This window comes from Lithobates pipiens, unplaced genomic scaffold (genome assembly GCF_037356315.1).
Source record: "Lithobates pipiens isolate NorthernLeopardFrog02 unplaced genomic scaffold, aLitPip1_a1.2 Scaffold_23, whole genome shotgun sequence".
Lineage (NCBI taxonomy): Eukaryota > Metazoa > Chordata > Amphibia > Anura > Ranidae > Lithobates > Lithobates pipiens.
The window spans coordinates 51,933,746-51,953,550 of record NW_027507785.1 but is presented as its reverse complement, the minus strand read 5'-3'; the positions used below and the strand labels follow the sequence as shown (position 1 = coordinate 51,953,550).

The 19,805-nt window shown below is 44.2% G+C and overlaps 1 protein-coding gene across 2 annotated transcripts in view; it reads left to right on the top strand.

Moving 5' to 3' along the window:
- IFT122 (intraflagellar transport 122) overlaps positions 1–15,808 on the top strand; it is a 112,373-nt gene extending 96,565 nt beyond the window's left edge. For both annotated transcript variants that reach the window (XM_077451603.1, XM_077451601.1), the window contains exons 26-29: positions 8,355–8,483; positions 10,633–10,709; positions 10,898–11,062; positions 15,625–15,808. In XM_077451603.1, the coding sequence (XP_077307729.1) occupies positions 8,355–8,483; positions 10,633–10,709; positions 10,898–11,062; positions 15,625–15,714 (461 nt within the window). In that variant the 3' untranslated portion in view covers positions 15,715–15,808. The remainder of the gene's footprint in view (positions 1–8,354; positions 8,484–10,632; positions 10,710–10,897; positions 11,063–15,624) is intronic.
- The last annotated feature ends 3,997 nt before the right edge of the window (positions 15,809–19,805 follow it).

Sequence of the window (19,805 nt, the reverse complement as noted above, 5' to 3'; positions counted from 1 at the left end):
GTGATGGCTCCACTCCCCACCTCTCAGCTCCTGCCTTGTAAAGCTTGCTGCACAGTAGGGATGTGCTCAGGAGTGCTCGGATCCTAGTCCAAACCCACCTGAGAGATCCTGCCAGGATGCTCACATTGTAGTAGGCTACACTTAAGTGGCCGAGGTATTCCCTGGCCTGGCCACTTATGTTTGGCCTACTACAAAGAGAGCTTCCTGGCAGGATCTTACAGGTGGGTTCCGACTAGGATCCAAGCTGTTGGCAGGCTGAATGGCAGAGCCACAAACTGGAAGTGGCGTTCTTGCACTGCAAATATCAGAAATCTTTGGTTCGGTCGAAAAATCAGGACATGTAGATAAACATCCTTGATACCAACTGATGCTATAAAATCTCCCTGCTGAAGAGATGTCGCTACCAACCGCACTGGTTCCATACAGAATTTCTGCACCCTTAGAAATTTGTTGAGATTCAAGATGGGGCAAACACTGCCGTTTAGTTTCGTAACCATGAAGTGATTTTGAGTAAAATCCCTGAAACCTTTAGTCTCCTGAAACCATTACTTCTTGATGTTTGCTGAAACATGGAAGTGTGCTCTAGAATGGACGGTGGCTTCACTCCCCGCCTCAGCTCCTGCTTTCTAAAGCTTGCTGTACAGTAGGAATGAGCTCAGGAGTGTTTGGATCCTAGTCTGAAGCCACCTAGGAAATCCTGCCATGAAGCTTGCTTTGTAGTAGGCCAATCATAAGAGGCCGAGGCATTCCCAGGCCCTCCACTTATGTTTGGCTTACTACAAAAAGAGCTTCCTGGTGGGATCTCTCAGGTGGGTTCAGACTAGGATCCAAACATGCCTGAGCTCATCCCTACTGTACAGCAAGCTTTAGAAAACAAGAGCTGAGAGGTGGGGAGTTAAGCCTCCATCCATGTTAGAGCACACTTCCACGTTCCAGCAAAAATTGGACCACAGATTGCATTCAAGGGACATGTATACTTTCAGCTGCAGAGCGGGAAATGTCATGACCACTTATGATTGACCTACTACAATGACAGCTTCCTGGTGGGATCTCTCAGGTGGGTTCGGACTAGGATCCAAACATGTTGACCTACTACAATGACAGCTTTCTGGTGGGATAATAATGACTTATGATTTACTTACTACAATGACCGCATCCTGGTGGGATCTCTCAGGTGGCTTTGGACTAAGATCCAAACATGTTGACCTACTACAATGACAGCTTCCTGGTGGGATAATAATGACTTATGATTGACTTACTACAATGACCGCGTCCTGGTGGGAACTCTCAGGTGGGTTTGGACTAAGATCCAAACATGTTGACCTACTACAATGACAGCTTCCTGGTGGGATAATAATGACTTATGATTGACTTACTACAATGACCGCGTCCTGGTGGGAACTCTCAGGTGGCTTTGGACTAAGATCCAAACATGTTGACCTACTACAATGACAGCTTCCTGGTGGGATAATAATGACTTATGATTGACTTACTACAATGACCGCGTCCTGGTGGGAACTCTCAGGTGGGTTTGGACTAAGATCCAAACATGTTGACCTACTACAATGACAGCCTCCTGGTGGGATAATAATGACTTATGATTGACTTACTACAATGACCGCGTCCTGGTGGGAACTCTCAGGTGGCTTTGGACTAAGATCCAAACATGTTGACCTACTAAAATGACAGCTTCCTGGTGGGATAATAATGACTTATGATTGACTTACTACAATGACTGCGTCCTGGTGGGATCTCTCAGGTAGGTTCGGACTAAGATCCAAACAGGTTGACCTACTACAATGACAGCTTCCTGGTGGGATAATAATGACTTATGATTGACTTACTACAATGACCGCGTCCTGGTGGGATCTCTCAGGTGGGTTTGGACTAAGATCCAAACATGTTGACCTACTACAATGACAGCTTCCTGGTGGGATCATAATGACTTAAGATTGGCCTACTACAATGACATCTTCCTGGTGGGATCTCTCAGGTGGGTTTGGACTAAGATCCAAACAGGTTGACCTACTACAATGACAGCTTCTTGGTGGTATAATAATGACTTATGATTGACCTACTACAATGACCGCTTCCTGGTGGGATCTCTCAGGTGGGTTTGGACTAAGATCCAAACAGGTTGACCTACTACAATGACAGCTTCCTGGTGGGATAATAATGACTTATGATTGACCTACTACAATGACCGCTTCCTGGTGGGATCTCTCAGGTGGGTTCGGACTGAGATCCAAACAGGCCTGAGCTCATCCCTACTGTACACACTGCTCTGATGCATGCTGAACCTGAGTGTACAAGACCTTAGTGCTCACTGCGGAGGGATCGGTGCTCATGTCCCCTTTTTGTTGTAAGCTACATATACATCTTCTCCAGGCTGGAATGTACAAATGTCCTTCCAGTGTGATCACTACACAAGACGAATATACAAATCTGAGACTATAATACACAGAGAAAACCATCTCCATATGTCTCCACCTTCTTCAGAGAGCAGTTTGTGTTTTTTTCTTTAATGGATCAATTACTCTGAGATATACAAGTTAATCTAATGCCTGAGCCTACTTGTAATCTTCTGGAATTTATGTCTAAACTCCTCTTGACGGAACATGACATGTTTGGAGGAGTGCTTTAATTGAATTTAAAGGGCATCCCTACCTTTTTATAAAAAAATAAATAGATAACTTCTTAACAGCCTCCCACCGCTCCTCCTGTCCCCGCAGCACTTTTCTGCATTTCCTGGCATCATCTGCTGCCCATGTCTACCGATGTACCTATCCATGCACTTGTATACTCTGTACTCTGAACACTTTTGCATCCCTGTATGGGCAATCACGGCCCTCGCAAGGTGTACGCTTCAGTATGCCCATGTGAACAAGGCCTAAATAGAACATCTAAGCTAATTAATAAGCCCCCTTCATTTTATTCTAACATTCCGGGATGGCACAATGCAGGTTTTCAATGGCAAGGCCAGGAATTCTGCAACGTCAGTTACCGGCAGTCCTCTTTTCTGCAGTGTTAGAAGATTTCGAAGTGTTTGAGCTGCTGAGACGTGTTCTGTTGTATACTCTGCCTGTCTCACTAATACAACCAGAGCGGTAATTACAGGACACTAGGTTAATCCTTGCTAATCTATGCACAACAGGCATTAGCAGACTGTTAGGTGATACGTCTGTCATTTAAAGCTATATATAGCCAGGTTGGAATAACTTACAGATACTACGGAGAATGAAGAAGACTCAGCCTCCTAGTGTAATGAATCTCCCTAATCATACACTTCATAGAAAAGAACCAGGAAGAGCAAAGCAGAGCCTTGGATGTGGTGGCAGCACCAAGGATTGAGGGGTAATCTCTGCACACAACCCTTAATATGTGGTGGGGGGCAGATCTGCCTCATCCTCCATTTTGTTTGTTTTTTAGCTAATACATTTCAACGTTTTGGATCCCAGGACACCATCAGCCCTACCCACTGTGTGCATTTTATCCACCCATTTTCTGGATAAGTGTGCCCAAATCCCACCTATTTACAATTTTGACCCCATGTCTAAATGAGGGCACTGCCCACTTGCAGCCTCATTCCCCACAATAATACATTAGGAGTTACTGCACATATTGGGCTGATGCTATGATCCCAGGACATGGCCCTGGACAGAGGGCCAACATGTGTGGATTTCCTGGCAAATACAGGATGGCCGGAATCTATGGTAATGATAGTAGCAGTAAAATGTTGTCCTATGGGCACATTACATGAACAGTAAATGACCCTGCTATGTGACCAATATTGGGTTCTGATAGTATGGAAGCAAATTCACAATCCACATCAAGCAAACACATTAAAAAACCCTTTCCAGGTGTGTGTGTGTGTGTGTGTGTGTGTGTGTGTGTGTGTGTGTGTGTGTGTGTGTGTGTGTGTGTGTGTGTGTGTGTGTAGTCACAGCTCTAAGGAAGACCATAGATGATGTGAATTTCTTTTCTGCAACCACGGGTTGCAGGGGAGGCATCTCTCCCGGGAAAACACAATGATTATTGTAGCCGCTGGCAATATTCACATGCTAGAAAGCCGACATTCTGGTTGTAACCAAGTCGATCGATGGTTCGACTTGGGTACAATCAGCCAGCCCACACATGGATCTAATCTCAGCTGGTCCCTGCTGAACTGGCCCAAGATTCAGCCCCTCTACGGCCAGCATAGGACAGCAGGTTCCTTATCTCTGCAAGGCAGCAATGACAAATTTGTTCATTTTGCTAATTGTGAATAAGCAAGACGTCCAACAGCTGGACAGTGAGGTGATCTGGCTCTTAGATGATGCAGATCCAAATTTCCCCAGTCTGATTGGCTGATTTCTGCCACATCCCATGAGCCTTACAAGTGCCACTATTATTGGAGGCCAATCAACTGATTGTGTAATCCATATAGATAACTTGTCTGAAAGTGATTGCAATGTAATTTAGGGGGTAGGAAGTCTCAATGGCCAGTTGTGGGGCAACATGTTTTTTTCGATTTTGATTGGCTGATCTCTGTCGCATCCCATGTGCCTTAGTGTACAAGTGCCACTACCCGCCATATTGTTGGTGGCCAATCAACTGGTTGTGTAACCAGTATAGAAAACTTTTCCTAAAGTGACTGGAACATCATTTGAGGGGCGGGCTGTCTCACCGGCTGGTTGCCAGTTAGCAAAGTTCTTGACAACCAGGTCAACTTTGGAACATGCCATCAATGTTCAATGTAAGGGAAGGGAAGAAACATATTTGAAACAAGTTGAAAAAGGTGTTTTTTTTTTTAATACTGTATATACTGTATCTAAAGATTTACCTTGCCTAGTTGGACATACATGTGGTAATTTTCTGTCCATTTCAACCATTTTTAAACCAACGCTAGTTGAAAATATGATGAAAAGTGATTGGCAGATATTAAGCCATCTACCACCCATGAGTTCTGTTGACCACCAGGGTACAGTAGATTGTGAAGTCAAAACTAGGCAATAAATTGACAGCTTCAATCAAATTTAGTTTATTGAAATGATAAAAGTATGGCAATTCCCGTAACAGTAATTCTCTTTTTATGCAGGGTGAGATGGAGATGTTTCAATCCAATCTCCTTGCGGCCTATTGAAACCACCCTCTTATGTCTGGTTCTCAACCAGCCACTGCCACATCTTCTCTCATCCCGGGTCTCCAACCAGCTGCAGATCCCCTAACCTCCTACACTGCCTCAAAGCATTCATTAATAGCGGTCTACAAGGCCCTCAACCTGTCACGGGCCCCTGAAAGCCCTTGCCTCCTACAGTGCCCCCCCCCCCCCCCCCCAACTTCCTACAGTGTGGCCCAGCCCCCTGCAGTTTTCCCTAACATTCTGCAGAGCATCCAACTACACCCCCCCCCCCCCCCCCCCATGGTGCACCCAGCCTCCAAATATGCCCCACAGTGTCCTCTATTTTCCCACAGTGCCTCTGCAAAGCCCCCCAGCTTCCTTCACAAATCCCATACCCAGTAGTGGCCCTCAGTCCTCTTCAGTAACCTCATTCATTACAGGGTCACTGAGTCTGCTGCAAAGTCGAGAACCCCCATTCCCCCAGAATGACCCCCAGACCATACCCGCCGCCCTCCAGCATTCCAATACATATTTTGCATTCCCATACTTTTTATTGAGTAAGTATAAACTTTCTTTCCTTTTTTTTTTTTTTTCCTGAAGACTGCCAGGCCCTGATCTCAATAAGGCTGAGAACCCCTGATCTACGGAGCCAATTGGTTACTTTTTATCTCCGCACGCATATTGTTAGCGCTGTTTGATTAATTAGTTGTTTATAGTGTCTGTCTCCCCCTCCTCCACACACCTCTACGCTCATCCCCTGTCATCACACTCAGCAACACGCAGCGCTGCGAGACAGATTACCTCTCACCTTCCAAGCTGATTTGCGGTTTATCCAGTAAGATATTAGGGTTGACTTTAACAACTCTGCTCAAGGTTTCTCCTCCTCAGTGCCAGGCATAGCATTATTCTCAGCCATCCACCTAAAAAGGCAACGGTGGAAAAAAACACACTGGATAATTACATATATTACAAATTAATAACACACAAATATGGAGCTGTGCTTTTAAAGTTTTATAGAAGCAAGAAGCTTGCACCCGGAGGGGAGGGGGAATATTTAGGAAATAGATGAGGTGCAGAGTAGATAAAGCTGGCCATTTTAAGTGGGGAAAACATGCTTTTTGTGTGGCCCTCGGGCCCCCCATGTTTTTTTTATTGCCCTGTTGCAGCAGTTATTTCTATCAGCCTCATATAAAATAACGACCTCGTGTACCATGTCTGCAGTCTCTCTCTTGTACTATATCTGCAGTCTCTGATCATCTCCTGTATCATGTCTGCAGTCTCTGGCCCTCTCCTGTATCATGTCTGCAGTCTCTGGCCCTCTCCTGTATCATGTCTGCAGTCTCTGACCATCTCCTGTATCATGTCTGCAGTCTCTGACCATCTCCTGTATCATGTCTGCAGTCTCTGGCCCTCTCCTGTATCATGTCTGCAGTCTCTGGCCCTCTCCTGTATCATGTCTGCAGTCTCTGGCCCTCTCCTGTATCATGTCTGCAGTCTCTGATCATCTCCTGTATCATGTCTGCAGTCTCTGATCATCTCCTGTATCATGTCTGCAGTCTCTCTCTTGTACTATATCTGCAGTCTCTGACCATCTCCTGTATCATGTCTGCAGTCTCTGACCATCTCCTGTACCATGTCTGCAGTCTCTGACCATCTCCTGTACCATGTCTGCAGTCTCTGACCATCTCCTGTACCATGTCTGCAGTCTCTGACCATCTCCTGTACCATGTCTGCAGTCTCTGACCATCTCCTGTACCATGTCTGCAGTCTCTGACCATCTCCTGTACCATGTCTGCAGTCTCTGACCATCTCCTGTACCATGTCTGTAGTCTCTGACCATCTCTTATACCATGTCTGCAGTCTCTGATCATCTCCTGTATCATGTCTGCAGTCTCTGACCATCTTTTTTTCAGCCTCATATAAAATAACGACCTCGTGTACCATGTCTGCAGTCTCTCTCTTGTACTATATCTGCAGTCTCTGATCATCTCCTGTATCATGTCTGCAGTCTCTGACCATCTCCTGTATCATGTCTGCAGTCTCTGACCATCTCCTGTATCATGTCTGCAGTCTCTGACCATCTCCTGTATCATGTCTGCAGTCTCTGGCCCTCTCCTGTATCATGTCTGCAGTCTCTGGCCCTCTCCTGTATCATGTCTGCAGTCTCTGGCCCTCTCCTGTATCATGTCTGCAGTCTCTGGCCCTCTCCTGTATCATGTCTGCAGTCTCTGATCATCTCCTGTATCATGTCTGCAGTCTCTGATCATCTCCTGTATCATGTCTGCAGTCTCTCTCTTGTACTATATCTGCAGTCTCTGACCATCTCCTGTATCATGTCTGCAGTCTCTGACCATCTCCTGTACCATGTCTGCAGTCTCTGACCATCTCCTGTACCATGTCTGCAGTCTCTGACCATCTCCTGTACCATGTCTGCAGTCTCTGACCATCTCCTGTACCATGTCTGCAGTCTCTGACCATCTCCTGTACCATGTCTGTAGTCTCTGACCATCTCTTATACCATGTCTGCAGTGTCTGATCATCTCCTGTACCATGTCTGCAGTCACTGACCATCTCCTGTACCATGTCTGCAGTCTCTGACCATCTCCTGTACCATGTCTGCAGTCTCTGACCATCTCCTGTACCATGTCTGTAGTCTCTGACCATCTCCTGTACCATGTCTGTAGTCTCTGACCATCTCTTATACCATGTCTGCAGTGTCTGATCATCTCCTGTATCATGTCTGCAGTCTCTGATCATCTCCTGTATCATGTCTGCAGTCTCTGACCATCTTTTTTTCTCTTTCTTTTCTTCTTTCTTTCCTTCTCTCTCCCTTCTTCCTTCTCTCTCACTCTCTCTCTCATGCTTTGTTTTAGTTACCATTATTGTTTAGTTATTATTTATTTTTATGTTTGTATGATATATATATATATATATATATATATATATATAATTTTTTTTTTTTTTTTTTTTTTTTTTTTTAATTGACAAAATTTGCACTCTAATGTCCCCATCACAGTCACACACTATTATTATTATTATTATTATTATTATTATTATTATTATTATACATAGGTGTGTTTTGTGCATTTGGGGGAAGCTCACACAAACCCAAAGATCCTACATCCTCCATGCTGATATTGTTCAGATAGGGAACTGAGCTGGGAACACCAGTGCAGTGTCTGCCAGTAGACCACCATACTGCTCTGTTAGCTGAGGCTCACGTCCGGTCTTGTGTCTTCTTCTACGATTACAGAAATTCTTCCTCTGGTGGAATTTTATCTGGAAGAAGGGATTTCTGATGAAGAGGCCATGTCACTTATCAACCTGGAAGCTCCTCGAAGTCACCCCAATAAAGACAAGTGGCAGGAAATGTCCTCGGCTGGTATCCTTTGTATTCAAAGTGATTGTCTCTTCTTTTATTTTTTATTTTCTTCTTTCTTTTTATTTTTTAATTTACAAAGGTAAGGGGGTTTTGTACGCAGCCATCAGGTCTCTGGACTATTTTCACCTGGGGGAGGGAGCCCAGCACATAGTGGTATGACAAGCCAGGAGAACATTGCTGTGGGTCCTCACAGTGAGGTGATTGAGGACTGATGGAAGTATTACGACTTGCAGGAGGCATCTGTCCATCTATAATGAGACTTACTCGGGTCTTTTTCAAGAGAATGTACGACTTTCACTGTATAACCCCTTCTACTCCCACAATGCCTTTGATTTTTGCTAGTGTCCTAGCAGGATGGACACCTCTTCTGTGGCTCTGTTGAGAAAAGTCTGACATGTTTTTATTTTTAGTGATTATGCGGTATTTTTAAAGTTTCCTGAAGAAGCCATAGGTTGGAGAAACATGTAGAGATGAATACACTCACTGTATGGATTTTTCATGATGGTTTTTATTTGAAAATGAATGCCATTTTAATATTTTTCAATAACAATTTGATATTTTTATATATTCACTGTGTTTGGCACTTAAAAAAAAAAAATCCCATCCTTTACTCTTCCTACCTACTACCTACGAGTTTGTCAGCAGGTTCGCAGCCAATGATTTTGGCAGGGCTTTGGCTGGGTCATTCAAGAACAGTCACTGAGTTGTTGTGAAGCCACTCCTTTATTATTTTAGCTGTGTGCTAAAATGTAAGCGGGTCTGAAAGCTTTCTGTCCCCACTGTATATGGTATCCAAAACTGGGTGGATGCTGCCTCCCTCAGATGGGGTAATCCGAAAGGAACTACAACAAAAACGGAAATGGAAGGCGCGCACACCTAGTGCATTACCAAAGATAATTTAGTAATAAGAAATTTTTATATAACAGTAGGTACTCACAAAATGCAACTGACAAAAGACCATGAACACGGGTTACAGCTAACGTGTTCCGGGGGGCGCACCCCCTTCCTCAGAGCTAAGCTGATGGCTGTGGCCAATCACAACACAGATCTGGCTGGTTTCTTGTCCCTAATTTATTGTACCATTAAGAACTGAAATCCAGAAAAAAAAAGCCAACCAGTCTGTAAATAAGTACAATCAGCACACCTACACTTGCTAGGCACGCAGTTAACCCTTTGATTGCCCTCCTGATCACCCCTGTCAACTAGCCAGTGCCGTTAGTACAGTGTCACTGTACAGAATTATCACTGATCACTGTATTGGTGTCACCAGCGATGTCAGTTAGTGTCATATTGTTCGCCACAGTTGCACTATAAATCAAAGATCACCACCATTACTAGTATAGTGTCTGTCTGGGTCCATATCCTGGTCACGATCAGAACTATACTAGTGTCCTCAATAGTATAGTGTCCCCAAAAGTACATTTATTAGATGTTTTATAACAGAAAGTACAAAATATATATATTTTTTCCCAAAATTTTCATGTCATTTGGGTACATTGTTTAATGACCGAGCAGTTACCAGTTAAAGCGGTGTTCCACCCAAAAAAAAAAAATTAAAAGCCAGCAGCTACACATACTGCAGCTGCTGGCTATTAACAATAGGACACTTACCTGTCCCGGAGTCCAGGGATGCCGGCACTACAGCTGATGTTTGCATCAGCTATCGGGTGCATGCCGCCGCCATTGCGGGTAAGGGTACCCGGCAGCGTAGCATTATGTCTTCACACTGGGAACCCTACTGCGCATGCGCGAGGCCCCGCTCCTCTCTTCTACTGGTCCAGTGACAGGGAGAGAAGGTGGGAGGCCCCGCTCCTCTCTTCCACTGGACAGGGAGAGAAGGCGGGAGGAGGAGGGAGCGCCGCAGTGATGTCTTATGCCACGGCCCGGACTCCAGAAAGTGCAAACAGGATACCTGTCAAAGACAAGTATCCTGTCTCCTCTCCTCCCGCAAGCCCCACCGGAGGGGTAGAGGAGACAAATTAGTGGAAGTTCCACTTTTGGGTGGAACTCTGTTTTAAAGTGGCACAGTGCAGAATAGCAAATGGTCTGGTCATAAAGGGGGGTAAAACCTTCCAGAGGTCAGTTGGTTAAAACACGTCACAAACTTGTTGAGTTTTGAGTTAATGACCTTAACGGGGAAAAAAAAAAGACACGCAGACACTGAGACTAGATGATGACGAGCCCTTCGTGGATGATGACCCCTTCACAGCAAAGTTGAGTTTTGAGGTGAGTGACCAGTTCCAAATGTAGAAGATACAGAAGACGCATGATGGCGCAGTCAGGCCATGGTGTCGGCTATAAAAGTAAAAAAGAAAACGCAAATGACCCAAAACTACTACAGCAAATAGTTACCCACAGTATATAAAACCTGAGAAATGACGTGTGACTCGATACAACTGTATTTTCTCCTGCAGCAAGGCGGCTCTGAGTTTGTCCCTGTGGTTGTGTCTCGCTCGGTCCTGAGAGCCATGAGCAGGAGGGACATCATGGTGAAGCGTTGGCCGTGCCCTCTGAAGTGGCAGTACTTCCGCTCGCTGCTCCCCGATGTCTCCATCACCATGTGCCAGTCTTGTTTCCAGGTATGCACCACCTATCTGATTCCTTTCCTGATGAGAAAGCATCTGTTAAGTCCAGGACCTGACCCCTATCCCCCTCCAGAAAAAGAGGACCAACGTTTTTTTTTCTTGGTTCAGTCTGGCCTTTGTGTATCGTAAACTATTTTAAATTTTTCAGTAAAAAAATGGTTTCATTTCTTTTCTCCACTCTTTGTTTCATCTCTGTGCTGCTTATTGCCTGCAGCCTTTGCAGCCACTCTCTGCCTGCATGCACTTCAGCAATGGCTGCATGGCATTTGTCATGGCGGGTTTCCTGCTGGTGACAACAGCGGACCACGCCTGTGGGATTGTGTGTTCAAACGGCTTCGGAAGCCTGTGTGTCCCGGGGGGGAAAAGGCAGAAGACATTGAAAGTCTGGGGACAGAGCATTGTCACACCTATAACAGGAAGTGCCTGAACAAACACCGTCATGACAGGATCACCGGGGATTATTTTAATGAAAGTTTATTGAATGCACCACAACTTTTAAAAGCTTGGTATAAAGAATGCTAAATAACTTTAAAGTTTATATGATATTTCTACTCCTTGGTATCCTGTGTTAACAATTTATTTAAAATTATAACAATACGGACAACACATATCATAGAACAGGGGTCTCCAAACATATAAAACAAAGAGCCTGATTACTGTCCTTCGGGCTTTAAGGGGGCTGGACTGTGGGCAGTGAGAGGAATAATGTCCCATTGTTGGTATTCAAGGGACTAATAGTGCCCCATCATTGGTGTCAGTCGGAGGAATGGTGCCCCATCATTGGTGTCAGTGGGAGGAATAGTGCCCCATCATTGGTGTCAGTGGGAGGAATGGTGCCCCATCATTGGTATTAGTGGGAGGAATGGTGCCCCATCATTGGTATTAGTGGGAGGAATGGTGCCCCATCATTGGTATTAGTGGGAGGAATAGTGCCCCATCATTGGTGTTGGTGGGAGGAATGGTGCCCCATCATTGGTGTCGGTGGGAGGAATGGTGCCCCATCATTGGTGTCAGTGGGAGGAATGGTGCCCCATCATTGGTGTCAGTGGGAGGAATGGTATCCCATCATTGGTGTCGGTGGGGGGAATGGTGCCCCATCATTGGTGTCGGTGGGGGGAATGGTGCCCCATCATTGGTGTCAGTGGGGGGGAATGGTGCCCCATCATTGGTGTCGGTGGGGGGGAATGGTGCCCCATCATTGGTGTCAGTGGGGGGAATGGTGCCCCATCATTGGTGTCGGGAGTAATGGAGCCCCATCATTGGTGTTGGTGGGAGGAATCGTGCCCCTTTTTTGGTGTTGGTGGGCGGAATGGTGCCCCATCATTGGTGCCGGTGTGAGGAATGGAGCCCCATCATTGCTATCGGTGGGAGAAATAGTGCCCTATCATTGGTGGTGGTGGGAGGAATGGTGCCCCATCATTGCTGTCTGTGGGAGGAATCGTGCCCCTTTTTTGGTGTCGGTGGGAGGAATGGTGCCCCATCATTGGTGTCGGTGGGAGGAATCGTGCCCCTTTTTTGGTGTTGGTGGGAGGAATGGTGCCCCATCATTGGTGTCAGTGGGGGGAATGGTGCCTCATCATTGGTGTTGGTGGGAGGAATACTGCCCTATCATTGGTGTAGATGGAAGGATAATTGTGCCATCACTGGTGTCAGTGGAAGTAACGGAGCCCCATCGTTGTTGTTAGGGTTGCCACCTCATCCCTTTAAACTCAAACACATATGAATTATACAGGTTCTGAGACTAATTTAATGCAGATAATGCAACAAGTGAGTTTAATTACCACCTTAATCAGCCACAGAACCCGTGTAATTAATATGTGTTCAGTTATAAAGGGATGAGGTGGCAACCCTAATTGGTGTCCATGGATGGATGCAATGGTGCCCCAAGATAAAGTCAAGCAAAGGGCTGCAATAAAAAACAAAACAAAAAACAAACAAACAATGAAAGCCCTTTTTCTTAACAATTAAATTTAGCTTTTTCTTGAACTAGTAATAATGTATTGCATAGATGTTTCTTTTCAGTATTATTATTGTTATACAATTCTCTTTGACATACATTAGGCCTGCTGTGACCTCATATAACCTAATAAGAAGATTAAACCAGGAGGTGTATTAACACTCACTGGGGGCGATTTACTAAGAAGAAGGCACTGCATTGGTTCATACATTAATTGATGCGCCGAAAAAGTCATTAATTGAACGTGCAAACCGGCGCACATTGAAGCGCAAATAGCGATGAATAAATACCCGCATATGTAAACTGCAACTGGAGCTGGGGAAACTGCGGTTTTCTCATTGATAATAGCGCATGTCCAATACAATTGGTTAATTTCATCTCCTTGGATGTGTCTTGTTAGGCAATTAGTAGGTGTACTCAGGTAATTAAAGGGGTTGTAAAGCTTCGTGTTTTCACCTTTTAACGCGTCTCTCTGATCATTTATATGTTGTGCCTATGTGCTATTGATGTTATTAGGGGATGAATAACCCCATTTTTTTTTTTGTTTGCAGTTTATGTATGTATGAATGTAACTCTGCATTAGTTGTACTTTGTATTAGACATGTGCACACTGAAATATTTTGTTTCGGATTTTCGTTTTTGTCCGAAAAATACATTTATTTAGTTACTCCCGAAATTAGTTTTTACTTATTTCTTTTGTTTCGTTAAAAAAATGCATTGGTCCGAAAATCTGAAATAATGAAGGTCGATTCTGTCATTGAAGGCTTATGGTGTCTGTTGAATGTTCAAAGAAGATTCGACGGAGCAGCTAAACTGTACGACGCCGCGATCGTACATTTCCGGTCGAATGTTCCGCCTACAAGCTATAGTATAATTCTAATGTTGTATGACACTAGTAATAATTATATTATCAACATTAGAATTCTTCTATAGCCTATGGGCGGAGCATTTGATCATAAATGTCCACTCGCGGCGACTGCTTCGTCGAATCTTCATGTCAAATCTTTTCTCTCTATGTTGAATAATGTTGGACTAATAGAGTTAGGTTAGACACATTCGACCTTTTTTTGCTATTGTCTCTATAATGTCGAATCTTTTCTCTCTTTCCTCTGTGTCGAATCTTTCCTCTCTGTGTCGAATCTTTCCTCTCTGTGTCGAATCTTTCCTCTCTGTGTCGAATCTTTCCACTCTGTGTCGAATCTTTCCTCTCTGTGTCGAATCTTTCCTCTCTGTGTCAAATCTTTCCTCTCTGTGTCAAATCTTTCCTCTCTGTGTCGAATCTTTCCTCTCTGTGTAGAATCTTTCCTCTCTGTGTAGAATCTTTTCTCCTCTGTGTCGAATCTTTTCTCTCTTTCCTCTCTGTGTCGAATCTTTTCTCTCTGTGTCGAATCTTTTCTCTCTGTGTCGAATCTTTCCTCTCTGTGTAGAATCTTTCCTCTCTGTGTAGAATCTTTCCTCTCTGTGTAGAATCTTTCCTCTCTGTGTCGAATCTTTTCTCTCTTTCCTCTCTGTGTCGAATCTTTTCTCTCTGTGTCGAATCTTTTCTCTCTGTGTCGAATCTTTCCTCTCTGTGTCGAATCTTTCCTCTCTGTGTAGAATCTTTTCTCTCTGTGTAGAATCTTTTCTCTCTGTGTAGAATCTTTCCTCTCTGTGTCGAATCTTTCCTTTCTGTGTCGAATCTTTCCTCTCTGTGTCGAATCTTTCCTCTCTGTGTCGAATCTTTCCTCTCTGTGTCGAATCTTTCCTCTCTGTGTCGAATCTTTCCTCTCTGTTTCAAATCTTTCCTCTCTGTTTCAAATCTTTCCTCTCTGTGTCAAATCTTTCCTCTCTGTTTCGAATCTTTCCTCTCTGTGTCGAATCTTTCCTCTGTGTTCTCTCTGTGTCGAATCTTTTCTCTCTGTGTCGAATCTTTTCTCTCTGTGTCGAATCTTTTCTCTCTGTGTCGAATCTTTCCTCTCTGTTTCAAATCTTTCCTCTCCATGTCGAATAATCTTGGACTAATAGAGCTAAGGTTAGACACATTCGACCACAGGTTCGATGGACACAGATCGCTATTGTCAGCATCACATCCAATCTCCTATCTATATCGAACTGTTGCAACGAAAACTAAAATAAAGCATTTGTTTATGTTGGATCTTTCAGTTTTCGGATTCAGCGCGTTCGATATCGTTTGTTAAAACGTCAATGAAAATATAGCCGAAATTCAGACCAAAATGCATTCGGACGAAAACGAATGCACATGTCTACTTTCTATGACCCTGTATGAACGCTTCTCTTAATAAAATATGTTTAGATAAAAAAAAAAGTGCATGCAGAAATGCATCCGGAACATATTTGGAGTGTGTTTTTGTGGTGTGGACCGGCCCTAACAGCAGCAAAGTCCATACGTCATCCTTATTGGGGGGACCCAGGAGTGTTAAGCCGGCCATTGGTTTTAGGAAAGGAAATCACATTATCTATGGCCTACCTATCTTTATAATGCCCATTAATTGATCCCACCTGTTCAGATCTTGCCGTACCTCATTACTCCATTCCCTTTGTAGTTTGCCCCTCCATGCTGACTTGAAATAATATCTTTTTTTTTTTTTTTTTCCCCCAGATGTTTCACACAGAGGACTACGAACTTCTGGTCCTGCAGCACAACTGCTGCCCCTATTGCCGGAAACCCATGGAGGACCCCAGCCAGTGACATTCCCCACCTGAACCATATATACCAGCACTAATAGTCAATCCATAATTAAAGTAATATTTTTATATAATTTATTAAATCTTTTTCTACATACTGCCTGTGTCTGGTTTGTGCTAATTATGTCATCTGTAGGAAAACAAGCTGTGAAAAGTGTTGTCTCCCAGCCATGGACAATAATTTGGGTCCAACTTATGGTTCTGCAACCCCATTTTATTCATTATTATTCAAAAGGGGATGATTCTCTGTTCTGCCAGCATTGTGTTTTGTTTTCTGGATAGCCATGGGAATTGGGTAAGGTTACTACTATTTGGTGGGTGAGGATGGAAAGAGCTGGATCCTTTTTGTTGGTTCAATTACACAGTACAGGATGGACATATACAGTGGATATAAAAATGGAAACTAAGATAATTAGTTCCGCATTGACTTCTATTACATGCAGTACCGCATGTGGCCAGAGATTGGGGGAGGGCGCCGGAGAGCCTCAGAAATACTCGTGGACAGCTCGGCTAAACTTGGAAAGTCTCGGAAACACTCAGAAGCCGAGTATTTCCAAACGGCTCCAGACCATTGTAGTGTTCCCGGCGCCCCCGAACCTCTGGCCAAATGTGGTACTGCGCCACCAATTATCTTGAATTCTCCTCGTTTTACGAGACAACACTCGCAAACCGAGTCAGAATAAAAAAAAAAAAAGAAAGGTGCTCGCCTTTCAAAACGCTCCTTACCCGTAAACCAAGGTTCCACTGTACTTTGTTGAGGCACCTTTTGATTTTATTACAGCACTCAGTCTTTTTGGGGGATTCTATCAGCATGGCACAACTTAAAATATTTGCCCACTCTTCTTTGCAAAAACATTCCAAATCTGTCAGATTGCGAGGGCATCTCCTGTGCACAGCCCTCTTCAGATCACCCCACAGATTCTCAAAGGGATTCAGGTCTGGCCTCTGGCTCTGCCATTCCAAAACCTTAATCTTCTTCTGGTGATGAAACAATGTCTTTGTTGATTTGGATGTATGTTTTGGGTCATTCTAATGCTGACAGATGAAGTTCCTCTTCATGTTCAGCTTTCTAGCAGAAACCAGAAGGTTTTGTGCCCATATTGACTGGTATTTGGAACTGTTCATAATTCCCTCTACCTTGACTAAGTCCCCTGTTCCAACTGAAGAAAAACGGCCCCAAAGCATGATGCTGCCACCACCATGCTTCACAGTGGGTATGGTGTTCTTTCGGTGATGTGCAGTGTTCGGTTTGGCGCTAAAACATCTTTTGGAATTATGGACAAAAAAAGTTCAACCTTGACCAGAACATACTTCAGATGTGTTTTTGCAAAAGTTAGCCGGGCTTGGACATTTTTCGTGGTAAGAAAAGTCTTTCGTCTTGCCAGTCTACCCCGTAGCCCAGACATATGAAGAATATGGGAGATTGTTGTCTCGTGTACCACACAGCCAGTACTTGCCGGATATTCCTGCAGCTCCTTTAACCGCTTCAGCCTCCAGAAGATTTTATCCCCTTCCTGACCAGAGCACTTTTTGCGATTCGGCACTGCATCGATTTAACTGAAAATAGCGCGGACGTGCGACGTGGCTCCCAAACAAAATTAACGACCTTTTTTTCCCACAAATAGAGCTTTCTTTTGGTGCTATTTGATCACCCCTGCGGTTTTTATTTTTTGCACTATAAACATAAAAATAGCGACAATTTTGAAAAAAAACGCATTATTTTTCACATTTTGCTATAATAAATATCCCCCCAAAAAAAATTTTTCCTCAGTTTAGGCTGATCCGTATTCTTCTACGTATTTTTGGTTAAAAAAAAATCGCAATAATTGTTTATGCATTGGTTTGCGCAAAAGTTATAGCGTTTACAAAATAGGGGGGATAGTTTTATGGCATTTTTATTAATAATTATTTTTTACTAGTAATGGCGGCGATCTGCGATTTGTATTGTGACTGCGACATTATGGCGGACACGGACAATTTTGACAAATTTTTGGGACCATTGTCATTTATACAGCAATCAGTGCTATACAAATGCACTGATTCCTGTGTAAATGACACTGGCAGTGAAGGGGTTAACCACTAGGGGGCAGGGTAAGGGTTAAGTATGTCCTGGGGAGTGTTTCTAACTGTGGAGGGGGGGCGTGGCTACATGTGACACGTCACCGATCTCTGCTCCCAATCACACGGAGCAGAGATTAGTGCCACTGTCACTAGGCAGAACGGGGAGATGCTTGTTTACATTAGCATCTCCCCGTTCTTCCTCCCTGTGAGACGATTGCGGGTATCCCCACGGCAATCGAGTCTGCAGGACCTGCGACCCGACTCACGGAGGTCCCGGCCGGCGTGCGCACGCGATGGCATGGCGGCAAATTTAAAGGGACGTACAGGAACGCCAATTTGTCTGTGCCATTGTGGCGACGTACTTCGCCATGCGCCGGTCGGGAACCAGTTAATGTTGCTGTAGGCCTTTTGGCAGCCTCCCTGAGCAGTTTTCTTCTTGTCTTTTCATTTAGAAGAGACGTCCAGTTGCTTGTAATGTCACTGTTGTTGTGCCATATTTTCTCCACTTGATGATGACTGTCTTCACTGTGTTCCATGGTATATCTAATGCCTTGGAAATTCTTTTGTACCCTTCTCCTGACTGATACATTTAAACAATGAGATCCCTCTGATGCTTTGGAAGCTCTCTGCGGACCATGTGGCTTTCGCTGTAGGATGCGAATAAAAAAAATGTCAGGAAAGACCTACTAGAACAGCTGAACTTTATTTGGGGTTAATCAGAGGCACTCCAAATGATGGCAGGTGTGTACTGACTCCTATTTAACATCAGTGAATGCGAATGCTTAATTCTCAATACTGTTACAACCCCAGTTATAAAAGGTTGTGCACACTTATGCAACCACATTTATTTTATTTTTTTATTTTTAACCCCCCCCCCAAAAAGATTTCAATTTGTTTCTCAATCGAGTTGTACAGTTTATAGGTCACATTAAAAGGTGGAAAAAGTTCTGAAATTATTTATTTTTGTCTCAATTTTTTGACCTAACAAAAACTGGCCATTTTAACAGGGTTGTGTAGACTTTTTATATCCACTGTATATTGAGGACAGCAGATCTGGTAAGGCAGAGGGACCTCAACTGGTGCCTTAAAGCAGGGTTCCCCAAACATTCTAAACAAAGGGCCAGTTTATTATTCTTCAAACTATTCCCGGACTGTTGGCAGTGGGAATAGTAAATGTAGGGCGTTAGTACCAATGGGGAAAATTTGTGCACTATCATTGGTATCAGTGGAAGGAATAGTGACCTATCGTTGGTGTCCGTGAAAGGAATAGTGCCCCATCATTGGTATCAGTGGGAGGAATAGTGCCCCATCATTGGTATCAATGGGAGGAATAGTGCCCCATCATTGGTATCAGTGGGAGGAATAGTGCCCCATCATTGGTATCAGTGGGAGGAATAGTGCCCCATCATTGGTATCAGTGGGAGGAATAGTGCCCCATCATTGGTATCAGTGGGAGGAATAGTGCCCCATCATTGGTATCAGTGGGAGGAATAGTGCCCCATCGTTGGTATCAGTGGGAGGAATAGTGCCCCATCGTTGGTATCAGTGGGAGGAATAGTGCACCATCATTGGTGCCAGTCGGAGGAATAGTGCCCCATCATTGGTATCAATGGGAGGAATAGTGCCCCATCATTGGTATCAGTGGGAGGAATAGTGCCCCATCATTGGTATCAGTGGGAGGAATAGTGCCCCATCATTGGTATCAGTGGGAGGAATAGTGCCCCATCATTGGTATCAGTGGGAGGAATAGTGCCCCATCATTGGTATCAGTGGGAGGAATAGTGCCCCATCGTTGGTATTAATGGGAGGAATAGTGTCCCATCGTTGGTATCAGTGGGAGGAATAGTGCACCATCATTGGTGCCAGTCGGAGGAATAGTGTCCCATCATTGGTGTCAGTGAAAGTAATCACATTACATTCAGCATTTCAAGCCTTCACTGTCCTGGCTGTTGCACATTACAGCCCTATAGACTTTTTATGGGACCATCTCCAATTGTCTCTGGCCTCAGGACATGACCTCAAAGAATTATTTAT